Source organism: Dasypus novemcinctus, chromosome 10, assembly GCF_030445035.2.
Source record: "Dasypus novemcinctus isolate mDasNov1 chromosome 10, mDasNov1.1.hap2, whole genome shotgun sequence".
Classification (NCBI taxonomy): domain Eukaryota; kingdom Metazoa; phylum Chordata; class Mammalia; order Cingulata; family Dasypodidae; genus Dasypus; species Dasypus novemcinctus.
In genome coordinates, this window is record NC_080682.1 from 2,479,660 (window position 1) to 2,493,918 (window position 14,259).

Consider the following 14,259-nt stretch of genomic DNA (forward strand, 5'->3'; position numbering starts at 1 on the left):
TTTCCTCATCGTGCTCGTCTGCCTCGTCTTCAGCGTGCTGTCCACCATCGAGCAGTACACGGCGCTGGCCACCGGGACGCTCTTCTGGATGGTACGTACCAGCCGCCCCAGCCCCTGCCCGCGCGAACTGCGCGCACCCGGCTCCCCTGGGCCCGGGCTGGGGGCTGGAGGGCGGCTCCCTGGCCCCCTGGCCCACCAGGCTGCCCACATATGTGGATAGGAGGGAAGGACAAGAGGAGCCCGGGCAGGGCTGCCGGGAGGGCCTCCTGGAGGAGGGGGCTGCTGAGCTGGGCAGGGACTGCTCTGCCCCCATGCCGTGCGGCCCACCCAGGGAACGGCTCTGAGGACCCCCAGAGCCCCCGGCCACTCCCAGAGCCCCCGGGCACAGGGGCTCTGGCCCCAAGGGGCCACTCGGCAGCATGTGGCTGGTTCAGCTGGGGACGGAGAAATAGGGGCTATCCGCCCCTGGTCTGGCAGGACACCCCAAGCAGAGCCTGAAATCGCCCACACATCCCGATCCGGCTGAGAGGCTGCGGGAAAGGCGGACGCCACGCATCGCGTCGGGGCCAAAGAAGGTTCCAGGGGAGGCTGCTCGAGGGTGACGGGCTGAAGGCCTGGGCGGGGCGGCCCCCTCCCGCTGTGCCTCTGCGTCCTTTTTGGGGACGACGCTTCCCACGCTTGCTCTCCGGGGGCCGCGGCTGGACGCCTTGGGGCGCGACTGGCCTGCAACGCCCTCATCTCCCAGGACCAGGCCTGGCCCACCGTGTCTCCCGTCCCCCCCGTCCCCCCCGTCCCCCTAGACGTCGTGAGTGAGCGAGCTGGCGAGCCCCCTGCTGTGATGCGGGGGCCGGGGCCCCGGGCTCAGGGCGAGAAGCGCGCGCGGGTGAGCGATGCCCCCTGACAGCGCCCGCCCAGCACCTCGCGCTGCTGACAAGCGCCCGGCGGAGCTGGTGTCCTTGTGGCTGCGGCCGAGAGGGCTGGGTCTCCCCCGGGCGCCGGCCTTTTGTGGGGCCCCCGGGCCTGGGTCGGGGTGCCCGAAGCTGGTTCGTGCAGGGCCAGGGGCTGCCCGAGCTCCGTGGGCTCTGAGGGCCCGGTCGCCAGAACGCTCCCCGGGGGTGGCTTCCTGGGGGGCTGAGTGTGCGCTGCTGCATGTGTGTATGTGTGAGCATGCACGTTGTGTACGGGCGTGTGTGTGCATTTCCACAGAAGACTGTGATGCACACGCTCACCTGAGTGGGTTCGCCTCTGGCTGGGTGTGAACACACATGTACGTGTGTGCGTGGACGTGCGCTTTGCGTGTGGCTGTGTCTGAGCATGTGTTTGTGCACACGTGTGTACCCAAGCATGCAGGTGTGCATACAGCTGTGTGGGTGTGTGCACGTGTGTGCAGCAGTGTGTGCGCGTGCAGTGGGTGGGAGACTGGGAGTGTGTCCATTTGCGTACAGGTGCACCTGAGCACGTTCACGCGTGTTCATGCATCTGTGTAAATACGTCCGTGGCTGTGCATGAGTGTGCGCCATCTCTGTGCGACTGTGTGTGCCATCTGTGTACATGTGCGACTGAGTGGGCACCATCTGTGGCGATGTGCGCCGTCTGTGTACGTGTGTGTCTGCGTGTGCGCCGTCTACGTACGTGCACGGCTGAGTGGGCACCGCCTGCATACGTGTGCCGTCTGTGTACGCGTGCGGCTGAGTGTGCCATCTGTGTACGCGTGCGGCTGAGTGTGCGGGCCTGGCCCGTGCTCAGGTCGGGGACGCTCTGGCTGCTCCCGGCCACCGGGAACAAAGCCGAGGTGTCGGGTCCGCCAGGTGGAGGCGCTGTCTTCCCTCTCGAGAGGAAGGCCACGTCTGTCAGAGCAGGTGTCCGACAGCGAGAGGGACAGCCCTCTCCACGCCACAGGGACCCCTCCGCAGCTGCCTCCCACCGTGCACGGGCCCTGGAGGAGCCATGCCTCCTGCCAGCAGCCTGCGGAGGTGTCCCCTGGGAGTGCCCCCTGGGAGTGTCCCCTGGGAGTGTCCCCTGGGAGTGTCCCCTGGGAGTGTCCCCTGGGAGTGTCTCCAGCTCCCGCTGCAGGCATGCTCCGGGCCAGGCTGGCGGGTTCGTCCACCCCACACACGTGCCTGCTGTGCGCTCCATTCAGGGACCACCTGCCTGGGGGTCCCCAAGCGAGGACCCTACCATGTCCTTGCGGTGCGCAGGGTCCTGTCCTGCCTCCCAGGGGGCAGCCTGTGGGACCCCCGAAGACGTGCTCTTGAGCACCTGGGGGCGCGAGCTGCCGCGGACGCGCTGAGGTCGGGCACTGCTGGGCCACAGGGTCAGACGCGGGGTCAGATGCAGTGCGGCGCTGGCCTCCCAGGCCCCCGGGTGGGGGTGGCTTCCGCAGGCCCCCCCCGGCCCCCCCCAGGCCTGGCCAGGAGCCCCCCAGGCGGCTCTGGTGCAGATTCCTGGACAGGGCACTGAGATGGTCCTCCCTGTCCTGGCGCCCCTGCCCCCCGCCCCCTGCCCCCACCACCTCTAAAGGGCACCCCTCCCTGCCCCTCCAGCTTAGCTGCCCCCCCCCAGCACCTCTTCCCTCCCTCTCCCTCTGCCTAGCACCCCTCCCTCCCCTCCCTCCCCGCCCCCTGGATCTCTCCCTCTTGATCTTGGCATTTCTGAGGTCTGCGCGCCACCTGGTGGCTGTTCTCTGCACTGCGGCCCAGCGGGACTCCCAGCCTGTTTCTGTTCCCCGCTCTTGTCCCTTGTCCCTGTCCCACACCCCTGTCCCTGCCCCACCCGTGTCCCTGTCCCCCTGCCCATGTCCCTGTCCCCTCGCTCTTGTCCCTCTCCCCCTGCCCGTCCCGTGTCCCTGTCCCATGTCCCTGTCCTCTTCCTCATGTCCCTGTTCCCTGCCCGTGTCTGTGTCCCTGTCCCACCTCCCTGTCCCCCACTCATGTCTGTGTCTCTGTCCCCTGTCCCTGTCCCCTGCCTGTGTCCCTGTCCCCTGCCGGTGTCCCTGTCCTGTGTCCCATGTTTCATGTCCCATGGCCGTCCATGTCCTCTGCTCTTGTCCCTGTCCCCCACCCTTGTCCTGTTCCCCTGTCCTTGTCCTGTGTCCCCGTCCTGTGTCCCTGTCCCCACCCATGTCCCTATTCCCTGCCTGTGTCCCTGTCCCCCTGCCTATGTCCCTGCCTCCCTGCCTGTGTCCCCGTCCTGTGTCCCCGTCCTGTGTCCCTGTTCCCCACCTGTGTCCCCATCTTGTGTCCCTGTCCTGTGTTCCCGTCCCGTGTCCCTGTCTCTGTCCCTGTCCCCCTGCCTGTGTCCCTGTCTCCCTGCCCATGTCCCTGTCCACTGTCCCTTGTCCTGTCCCATGTCCTTGCCCCCACCCATGTCCCTGTCTCATGGCCCTGTCCCCCGCCTGTGTCCCTGTCCCGTGTCCATGTCCCTGTCCCGTGTCCGTGACCCTGCTCGTGTCCCTTTCCCCTGCCTGTGTCCCTGTCCCGTGTCCCTGTCCCCCACCCGTGTCCCTGTCCCCTGCTCTTGTCCCTGTCCCCTGTCCCTGTCCCCTGCCCGTGTCCCTGCCCCGTGTCCCTGTCCCCCACCCGTGTCCCTGTCCCCTGCTCTTGTCCCTGTCCCCTGTCCCTGTCCCCCGCCTGTGTCCCTGCCCCGCATTCCTGTCCACGGTGCCGGGTCCCTCCTTTCCTCCTCTTGGACCTGGGCTGGGCCCAGCACTGAGGCGGCTCGGTACCCGCTGCCCCAAGCAGGGCCCGCGCCTTGCCGGCCCCACCGCCCGCGTGGCTCCTCTCCCTCCCCGCTTAGAGGCAGAGACCCCGAGCCACCTCCCCGGCCCCCACCCTCTCTGGCGGCAGCCTCCTGCCTCTGCTCCGGCTCCTTCAGGCCCCTTTCCTCACAGCAGGTGGAGGAACTTTCTAGAACTGAGCTGGTCCTTCCACCAGCCCCCTGTGGCACGCAGCGCGCGCCCCGCATGTCTGCAGGTCCCCCACCCTCTCACGCTCGCCGCCTCCGCGCCTCGGGCTTCCCACCGCGTGCGGCTTCCTGGCCCCCGTGCCCCGGGCCTTTGCTCGTGCCCCGGGCCTGGCCGGGGTCCCCCGTTGTGCCTGTGAGACCCCCCCCACAGCCCCTCAGAGGTCCGGCGGTGACGGGGGCTCTCCAGCACCCTGCCCCTCCCTCGAGTCGGCCCCCGCTCCACCCACGGGGGCTCCTGGCTCTGCGTGTGGACCCCCCACTGGTGCCACGCGGTCGGGGAAGGCCCCCCGTGCTGGGCCTCGGTTTCCGGCCCCGCAGCGTGGAGGGGGCGGCGAGCTGACCCTGGCTCTGGGCGGAGCCGAGACGGAGCCGCCGAGGTGGGCTTGGGGTGGTGGGGTCCGGCGGCCAGGGCAGGGGCGCCCCTGGCCCTCTAAGGGTGGACCAGGTCACGTCGTGGTGGCCCCAGAAAGGGGGTATGGCACCCCAAAAGGAAACGGGGGGCCGAGGCATCGTGGGGCGGGGCGGGCTTCCCGGAGGAGGTGAAGGTCAGGCGAGGAGGGCGGCCTCACGGGCCGGGCGCCCCCAGCGCAGGGTGCCAGAGCTTGGGGGCGCCTCCTGGGGAGACGCCGTGGCCACCGGCCCCAGGAGGCTCCGGTGCACGAGGGCTGGGGGTCTCCTCCGTCCGCGGGGGGCTGGAGGCGGCACCAGGAAGCGCGGGGGCCTGCGGCGCCCGGGGCCTGGGCGCGGCCGGCAGGGGGCAGCACGAGCCCGCGGAAGGCGCAGCCCGCGGGGCCGCTGGGGCGCGGAGGGGCGGGGGCGCGGGCGCGGGGTCAGCGCCGAGAAGGGGCCCTCGGGCTGCCTTCCGAGCCCCTCCCCGCACTGCTGCTCGGGCCAGGGCCGGGGGGGCGGGGGGCGAGCGGGCCGCTGGCCGGGGGCGCCGCGGGCGGGGCGAGCTCGGGGGTCCGTCCAGCGGGCCAGCACCCCTCGCCCGGGCGCGGCGGCTTCTGGGGGGGGGGCCGCAGCCCGGCCTGCAGGGCCGACCCCCCACCCGGGCTGGGAGGGAGCTGCGCGGAGCCCACGCGGGCGGGCCTGTGCACACGTGTGCAGGGGCTGCGTGCCTGCACGTCCCGCGTCCCCCTCGGGCCCCCCCCTCCCCAGGCCGGGCCCCGCGCCCCCCCCAATCCCCCTGCCCCCCCACTTGAGGAGCGGAGCTGGGCTGCGGGCCTGGGGGATGAGGTCGTCCCACTTCCTGCGCCGGCCGCGGGGCTCCCTGGGCCCTGCTCGGGGCTCCAGCTGCCACGGGCTGCTGCTCCCCCCGGCACCCCGGTTTCCCGGCAGTGAAACAGACCCCCACGGCCATGTGGAGGCGCCCCTGAGCCCCCTGGGGGTCCCCGTTTTCTGAGAACGAGGCCTGTTTTGGCGTGGGGACTCTGTGTGTCCGTGCTTCAGTGCCGCCACCGTCAGCGTGTTGGCCCGTGGCCCCGTTGCTGGAGCGCCTGCTGTATGCCCCTCTGGTCTAGTCTTTTCCGTACGTGCTCTCACTTGCCACCAGGGAAAGGAGGTGCCCAGCAGCTCAGCTGCTTCCACCCAAGCCCAGGGGACCAGGGAGGGGCCCAGGTTTCCATCAGCAAACAGCCAGTTCCCACGGTTCCCACTGCCGCCTCTTGCTTTCGGGGAGTTCTTCCTCCCTCGCCTCCACCTCTGCCTGGCAAACTCCTACGCATCCCACAAAGCCCTGCTCCTGTTCAGCTGCTGCTTGACCACTGATGTCCTCTGGGCCCTGGGTTGCCCTGGGAGCCTCATCTCCCACTGCAGCCTGCCAGGGGTTGTCTCTGTGGCCCTGGCACCGGTAAGCCAGCCAGTAAGGACAGTTCCTGTCCCGGCCCCCTCCCATGTGCTGCAGCAGGATGTGCCCTCCCTGGCCGCCACGTGGGTGGGTGGTTTGTTCCCAAGTTTGTCTGCCAGCGGGAGTCCGTTGAGCGCCAGCAGGAGCCAGGCCAGAGGGTGGGGCACCCCTCCACACCGTACCCCGGGCAGCTGTCGAGGGCCGGCCCGCGCAGGGAGCACCGACCCACACCCCTCGCCGAGCAGCCAGAAGGCTGTGGCGCCCTCACGCCCCTGCCGGTGCGCACATGTGGCTGTGTGCACACGCGTGTTCCGCTAGGCCGGAGTCAGGCGGTCACCTTGCTCAGGGGAGGCCCCCTGGCTGTGGCTGCGCAGTGGGGGCCCCCGGCCGGCCCCGGGCTCTCGTGGGCAGTGTGGATCCGCTGACACCGACCCTTCCGGTCTCAGGAGGGACGCCCCGAGCTGAGGAGCAGCTGGCCCCGCAGTGGCCGCTGGACGGAGGGGGGGGCTGCCTCAAGGCGCCCTGGCAGGCGGGAGGGAAGGCCTGGAGGCCCCCGGGGGGACGCTGCGTGCTTGCCTGCACCCCGGCCTCAGCCCCTGCCCCTTGTCCGGCATGCAGGGGGCTCGGAGAGGATGGAGGGGCCCGTCCGTCTCCTGTGAAGGCCCGGCCTGCCCCGTGGGTGCTGCTGTGCGTGGCGGGGGAGGCGAGCAGGACGTGCCCGGCACAGGGAGGAGGCCGGGGCGGAGGCCCCGCAGAGCAGGCAGCAGGTTGGCAGTCGGGGGGGGGCCGCGATCGCTCTTTGGCATCTGCCCCAGAGCCTTCAGGGACCCCCAGGCCACGCAGCCTCCTGCCTGCCCTGCCGGGTGCCCTTTGGAAAGGTCTGTGGGGCCCGTGAGGGCCAGAGCCTTGTGGGCGCCCCCGGCCTCACTTTTCCTGGCCGGTTCTGGAACCCCCCGCGGAGCGTCTCCGCAGCCGGGCTCAAAACTTCACACGCAAACTTGCGGACTCGCGCCGGGTGCCCGAGCCCCTGGGGCGGCGCTGTGGGCACAGGACCTGCCCGGTGCAGCCTCTCTTTCCTGCTCGTCCGTCGGGGACTGTTCTGGGGATGGCGCGTCACGGTGTGCGGACTGGCTGCTGGCTGTGGCAATAAAGTTTTATTGGTACACACTGCGCCCTCTCGTTGATGTCTGGTCAGTGGCGGTGTTGGCTGAGACCGCAGGGCCGAGCGGTTGCCATGGAGGTGGCAGGTGTGCAGACTCAGAGATGTGTGCCGTCTCGGGAGCCGCCAGGCGGCCGTGGCGCGGGTCGGCCCATTTCGCCCTTGCCCCATTTGCGTCTTCGCCTCCTTTTCTCTCTCTGAACCTGCCCACAGACTCTGTTTCTCCTGAGCCTTAGAAGAGGGAGTGGTTGGCCCCGTGCCCCTCGAGCCCCAAAAAGGCACACGCGTCTCCTAGAGCCGGGGCAGATGTCCAGCACAGGCTGCCCGGCGCGTTGGCCTCACGCTCCGTGGCTAGAGCTTACTTGGCCTGGAGTCACATGTGGCCCGTGGCCAGCGTCCCCCGTGGTCCCTCTCCCGGGCTGGGAGGGGCTGGGCCGTTGTCCCCCCTTTATAAAGTGGGCGTGGGGTCTGGGGGCAGCGCCTGGACTCTGAGGTGTCTGAGTAGGGGCAGGTGGGCCTGTCAGCCCGTCCAGGGGTGGGGGCCACGCAGGTACCACGGAGGCCCCAGCGGGTGCCCGGCCCAGCGCAGGCTTTTGGGGCTGGAGTGGCTGCCATGCCTCCACGTGCCACGGGTGCTCGGCGGGGAGCCAAGATAACGGGGGTCCTGGGTGTGACTGGAGCCCCTTGCCCAGGGCCCTGGACCTTGTGCTCAGGGGGATCCCACGCGAGGTGTTTTCTAGAACGCAGACCCCTCCTGCAAGGCCGACGCCGGCCTCTCGCCATCTGCCGTGGGCCCGAGCGCGTGTGGTTCTCGACGCCGCGCAGCACGAGGGCGGGTGGGCACGAGAGGAAACCGGAAGGCGTTTGCGACCTTCCCGGAAAACACGGGGGCCACGGGAGGACCAGGCGGTGCTCCTGGCCAGTGGCCCGGCCCCTCCTGAGCGCCCACGGGTGCCCCCCCAGCTCCCCTGCACCGTCTGGACAAAAAGGGGGTTTGGGCCGGGCGGGCGGACGGAGGCCCCAGTGGACGCCCCCGTGGACGTCGGGGGTCTCCCTGTGCACCACCGTCGAGACGGGCAATGTTCAGGGAGCTGAGGAGGGAGGGGCCGTCTTCTGGGGGGGGGGGGCCTGGCCGGGAGCCCCGTGCACCTGGCCCACCTGTCGGGCAGCAGGAAGGGGTGCCGCGGCGGGGGAGGGGGCCCCAGAACCCCCTGGCACCTGCGCACTGGCCGCGCCGTCCCCCCACCCCCCACCCCCCCAGCAGGGCCACGGCAGCTCCGGGTTGGCCTCTGGGGGGCACCGCTGGTGGTCTCGGGCGGGGGGGGGGGATGTGGCCCCTCCAGGCCTCGGGCCGGCCCAAGCGGGGCCCTCACCCTCCCTCCCGCCTTCCTGGCTGAAACGAGGCAGCGGGTGCCCCCCCCCCCCCGTCTTCCCAAATGGGGGGTCAAAAGTCGGCCCAGGGGGCAGGGGAGCACTTGCCGCCGGGCCCGGGCAGATGGCGAGGGGCTCCCGCTCGGGGGACTTATCGGGATTAGAGTGTGACGTGGGCAGGGACAGGTGGCCCCTCCGCGCTCGGCCCCCGTGGAGGGCAGGGTCTCCTGAGGGGCTCATTTCCCTGCACGCCCGCCTGGCGGGGGCTCAGGGCAGCAGCTGGCACGGCGGGAAGGCGGTGGGGCCTGGCAGCGGGCTGCCTCCACGGGGGGCTCTGGGGGCCGTCGGGGGAGAGCGGGGCGGGCCAGGGGAGCCCCTCGCCGCGGAGGCCCGCCAGCTGCTGGTGCCCTCCCGCCTCCCCCGGCCCATGACGAGGCCCAGAGGCCCGCGGCGCAGGGCGCGTTGCTGGGCCCCTTCCCCGGCCCAGGGCCGAGTGACCGCCCCGGGGGCGCCCACCAAGAGCCAGGCCCGGGGATTCCTGCGCCCCAACTTTCTGGTTCCCCTTACAAAAATAGGGGACACTGGGTGGGGAAAGGGGCATGTCCGACTGAGCTAGGCTGGCCGGGCTCCCGAAATGCCCCTCTTCTGCCTCTGTGGAGGGGCGGGGCCGGCGGGGACCCTCGTGGCACCTGCCGAGGGCCCAGGGGGGCTTGGAGGCGACCCTTTACCCCGTGGCACCCCAAGGCTGCCCCTGGTTGCCTCTTTTCTGTGCCGTCTCCCGATGGACACCCCGGCCTGTCCACGCCCCGTCCACGGAGCCACGGCAAGCCGCGTGGGCTGTGTCGCCGGGGGCTCTGGGTTGGGGGGCTGCCGAACAGGCAATGCCCTTGAGACGCCCTTGACCTAGGGCCCGCCCAGGGTGTCCAGACCACGGTGTCAGTTTCTTTTGGTCCCCTGGTTGGGCCCCAGGGGTACCGGGGCCACCTAAGAGGTCGTGCAGCTGCTGGGATTTTAGGCGCTTTGGGGGGGGGGGGACCCAGACACCTCCCCAAATGTGCGCCTCTCACCCCATGAGCGAGGGCCCACCTAGATGCTCGGCCCAGCCTGAGGGACCACGAGCTCCCGCCCCCGCCTCCTCGGTCTGTTTTCCCGCGGGGTGGGAGCAGCAGATGCCCCCGAGGCCCACGGCCGTGCCGGGCAGTGCTTGGGTCCCCGGGCAGACCCGGTACCACCAGGCCCAGGAGTGTCACGGAGCCGGACGACGCGTGGCCGCCGCAGCCCGAGTCGGGGCATTGGCGGGAGCAGGTTGGACGATCACGGCCGTGTCCCGGTTGAGAGGCAGGCGTGCCCTGGCACACGCGCGTGCCCGCCCAGCCCCGGGCCCTCCTGGGGCCGCCCGTGCACCGCTGCCCGCCCGGCCGGGAGTGGGAGGCCCGGCGAGGGCAGCGTGGCAGCGTGTGTGGCCCCGCGGTGCCCGAGCGCCGCGGCCTGGGGAGCGTTTGTGCCGCGGCGGGGCCGGGCCACGTGTCTGCGGCCGCCGGGGAGGGCGGTGGCCCCTTCCCTGGTAGTGTGACCCGGCGGGGCCCCTGGCCGTTAGCCCCCCGCCGTGCCCGCCGCTCGGGTCTCTGGATGGCGACTGCCAGAGAGCCTGGGTGACCGCCATGCAAGCCCCTGCCACACGAGCACCCTGCCACGCAAGCGCCCGCCACGCTGGCAGCCGTGGGACCCTCCCGCTGTCGCAGCCGCTGTGCTCCACGCTCGGCCTCGCATCCTCTCGCGTTCAGGTGGTCATTTTATTTTGTAGCGGGGACACCCGCCAGACCCCTCGGGGGCCATGGGACCCTGGGAAAGCACCCCTTTGTCCCGGGGAGCTTGTGAGGCATGTGGGGACTGGGGGTGATGGCCTCTGCACCCCCTCTTGTGACAGGTGGTGGCAGGGTCCCCTGGGTCCTCGCCCCCTTCAGGTTTGGGGCTGACCCGAGTGGCTGCAGGCCGTGTGGGACGGGGGTCTCGAGGTGGGAGCTGGGGGGCCAGGCCTGGCTGGTGGTCCGCGCCTGCTCTGCGCTGGGACCTGGCCCGGGCGGGACACGCAGAGGGCGTCCCCAGGCCGGGGCCGAGGGGGGGGGCTGCAGGGTCACAGGCCGAGCCCCTCCCGGAGGCACCTGAAAGCGTCCTTCCTTTTGGGGGGCGTGGAGTGAGGCTGGTGCCGTGGGCAGCGACTGGGGGAGTGACCATGACCGGAAGACGCCCTGTAGCGAAATCCAGAGAGGACGGACAGACGGAGGCCAGCACTGAGAGAGACCCTCGCAGAGACACCAAGAGACACAGGGAGAGGGAGAGAGACAGGGAGAGAGACGGGGAGAGAAAGGGAGACAGGGAGAAGGAGAAAGAGGGAGAGAGAGGGAGAAAAACGGAGGGAAAGGGAGAGAGGCAGAGAGATGGGGAGAGAGAAAGAGGGAGGGAGAGAGGGAGAGCCGTGCATAGAGGCGAGTTGCCGGGGGGAGACCCCCGCCGTTCTCTGGGCCGGGGGTCTGCCCTGCACCTCCAGAGGCAGAGGCCCCGGCTGGAGTTTGTACCTGTAGGCCAAGGTTTATTTGCATTTTTTCTGCTCACTTAAAAAACATCTGCTTTCTTGAGGTGTCGCTGCCGTCCAGTAGGCTGACAGTCGAGGTGACAATGTGACAGGTGTTGACACCTGTGGACCTGGTGACAAACCCCGCCCCCAGTGTGTCCTTGCCCCCTGGCCCGCTCCGCCCGAGAGGTGGCCGAGGAGCAGCTTGCTGCCACGGGACAGGCCTTGGCACTCTCTAGAGCTTTCTATCAAGGAATCGCACACCCAGCCTTCTTTTTCAGTCTGGTTTTACTCGGTGCAATTATTTTGAGATTCATCTGTGTTGTTTCATGCACCAATAGTTCATACCTTCAAATTAATTTTTGAATAAGCTTTAATTTTTAGAGTAGTTTAAGCTTACAGAAAAAGCGTTCAGAAAGTACACACCCATCTACCCCTGCCGTGACCCCCTCCCCCGTTTTCCCGCTTTCCGGCGTCTCACGCCAGTGGGCGCGCTTGCTGCCCCTGATGGACCCGCGTGGCGCGTGCTGCCACTGAAACCCGCAGTTTGCGCTCGGGCCCCGTGGCGTGGCCCGGGTCTGGGGGTTTTGACGAATGCCTTAAGGCGTCGCCTCCACCACCGCAGTGTCCCACAGAAGACTTCCAGCGCCTGAAAGCCTCCGGGCTCCCCCTCGTTTCCTTTTTGTAACGGGTGCCCTTCGTTGGCACGGGCGTGCCAGTTTGTCCATCTGTTTTCCGTTGATGGGCTCTTGCTGTAGGCTCTTACAAACACGTTTGCACGCTCCTGTGCAAGTCTGTGTGGACACAAGCTTTACTTCCTTGGGTAAAAGCCTGGGAGTGGAGCGGCTGGGGGGCGCAGTAGGTGTGTGTTCACCTAGTGAAGAAACCGTCCTGCTGCTCTCCTACTGGCAAGATCGCTTCCCGCCAGCACAGGGTCTGGGGTTTCAGTTCGTCCACGTCCACGCCAACACTTGCTATGGTCGGTCTTAGAAATTTTAGCCACTCTGGTAGGTAGGTCGTGGTATCTCATTGCGGTTTTAATTTGCATTTCCGTGGTGACTAATGATGTTGAATATCTTCTCATGTGCTTACTTGGCATCTGTATTTCTTCATGGCTATGTATCTTTCAAAATCTTTTGCCCGTTTTTAAACTGGCTCGACTGCCTTATTATTGAGCTCATTATGTATTTTAGATACATGGGTATGTATTTTACAAATAATTTGTCCCAGACTTTGGCTTTCCTTCTCATTTTATTAGCAGACTAAATGTGTTTTTTCATTTTAGTGTATGGATGGCTTTTTTCTTTTTCATGCTTTTTATGTCACGTTTAAGAAAACTTTACCAAACCCCAGGTCACCAGGATTTTTCTCACGTGTTTTCTTGTAATAGTTTTATTGTTTTGGTGCTTACATATAGGTGGAGGGCACATTTTGAGCTGATTTCTATATATCGTGTACAGTATTTTTTCTTTTCATATGGATGGCCACTGTTCCCGCACCATTTGTTGAAAACAATATCCATTGGAAGTTCTTTGGCACCTTTGTGGAAACGCAGTTTACTGTGAACGTGTGGGACCGTCTCTGGACTCTGCCCTGATCCATGGATGTGCGTGTCTGTCGATGTCAGACCCCACTGCCTTGATTTAGGTGGGTTTATGATAAACTCAAAATAGAACTATTGTGAGCTTATTATATTGGGCAAGTCCACCAACTTTCTTCTTTTTTTCAAGTTGTTTTGGTGATTCCATGTCCTTAGCTTTTCCATATAAATTTCAGAATCTACTCGTCTTCACACAAAAAAGGCCTGGTAGGATTTTGTTTGGGATTCCACTGAACCTAGAGATACATTTAGGGGAGGCTTGACATTTTACCTATATTGAATTTTCTGATCCATGAACATTTTTAATTTAATAGTTTAATTTTTAATTATCTTTTTAAAAAGTTAATAGATCACACAAAACGTTACGTTAAAAAACATAGCAGGTTCCCATATACCCCACTCTCCAACCCCCACCCCCATCATTTTTTAATTGTATTTTTTTGAAGATACATAGATCACAGAAAATGTTACATTCAAAAATATAAGAGGTTCCCATATACCCCCCACATCCCTACACCCCACTCCTGCCACATCAACAACCTCTTTCATCATTGTGACACATTCATTGCATTTGGTGAATACATCTTGGAGCACTGCTGTACCACATGGACAATAGTTTACATTGTAGCTTATACTCTCCCCCAGTCCATTCAGTGGGTTATGGCAGGATATATAATGTCCAGCATCTGTCCCTGCAATATCATTTACGACAACTCCAAGTCCCAAAAATGCCCTCACATCATATCTCTTCTTCCTTCTCCCTGCCCTCAGCAACTACTGTGGCCACTTTCTCCAGGTCAATGCTACAGTTTCTTCCATTACTAGTCACAATAGTTCTATAGTAGAATATCCACTCTAATCCATATTTTATTCCTCCATCCTGTGGACCCTGAGATGGTGATGTCCACTCCACCTCTATATTGAGAGGGAGCTTGGATCCCACATGCATCCAAGTTGCAGTTGTAGGCCCTCTTGATTCCCTGGTGTGTGACCATCTTCACCTCCCAGTTAGCTGGCCTGAGTAAGTCCAATGAACCAGAGAGTAGGAGCTGCAACTCTGCTGAAGCTCAGGGCCTAGCTGGCACATGGACAGTCCAGAGATTTAAGTCTCCTGAGTATATATCAACCCTAGCACCAACCACAGAAGTTCAGTAAAAGTGACAAAAGAGGCAAGTGTAGAAAGGTCACATCTGAGTTCAACTCCATCACACTCAGGAACATAAATTCCAAAGTAGGGCCCACTGACATAGCACTGAATTCTAGAGCCATCTGCAATGACCATAGAACCTGTGTGTCTCTGTAGCCTTCAGGAGCACCAGTAAGTGGGATTCTATCTACTTTGGCTGTCTGTGGGATCCTGCTCAGGCGTGCATAAGTGCAACCCCTCTCATGACCTCCTGACTCTTTTTTGAAGACTCTCAGCCATATAAACTAATTTGTCTTTGCCATTTCCCCCTTTTATTCTAGGTCAAAAAGCAGTTTTTTACACATGATTCTACATGTAGGCTGAGAAATTCTACTGGTCTGAGTTGACCCTTTTATTCAAGGTCTCTTTCTAGTTGCATCACCAGTTATTGATTGGTAATAATCCTTCAGTGCCAGGGAGGCTCATTCCTGGGAGTCATGTCCCATGATGGGGGGAAGGTAATGCATTTACATGCTGAGTTTGGCTTAGAGAGTGGCCACATTTGAGCAACATGGAGGTTCTCAGGAGGTAACTCTTAGGCACCCCGTAGCTCTAGGCCTAG

At 64.9% G+C, this 14,259-nt stretch overlaps 1 protein-coding gene across 1 annotated transcript in view; it reads left to right on the forward strand.

Moving 5' to 3' along the window:
- The window catches only part of KCNQ1 (potassium voltage-gated channel subfamily Q member 1), a 316,058-nt gene that overhangs the window by 44,639 nt on the left and 257,160 nt on the right, over positions 1 to 14,259 (forward strand). The window contains exon 2 of the mRNA XM_058304965.2: positions 1 to 91. Coding sequence (XP_058160948.1) covers positions 1 to 91 — 91 coding nt within the window. The remainder of the gene's footprint in view (positions 92 to 14,259) is intronic.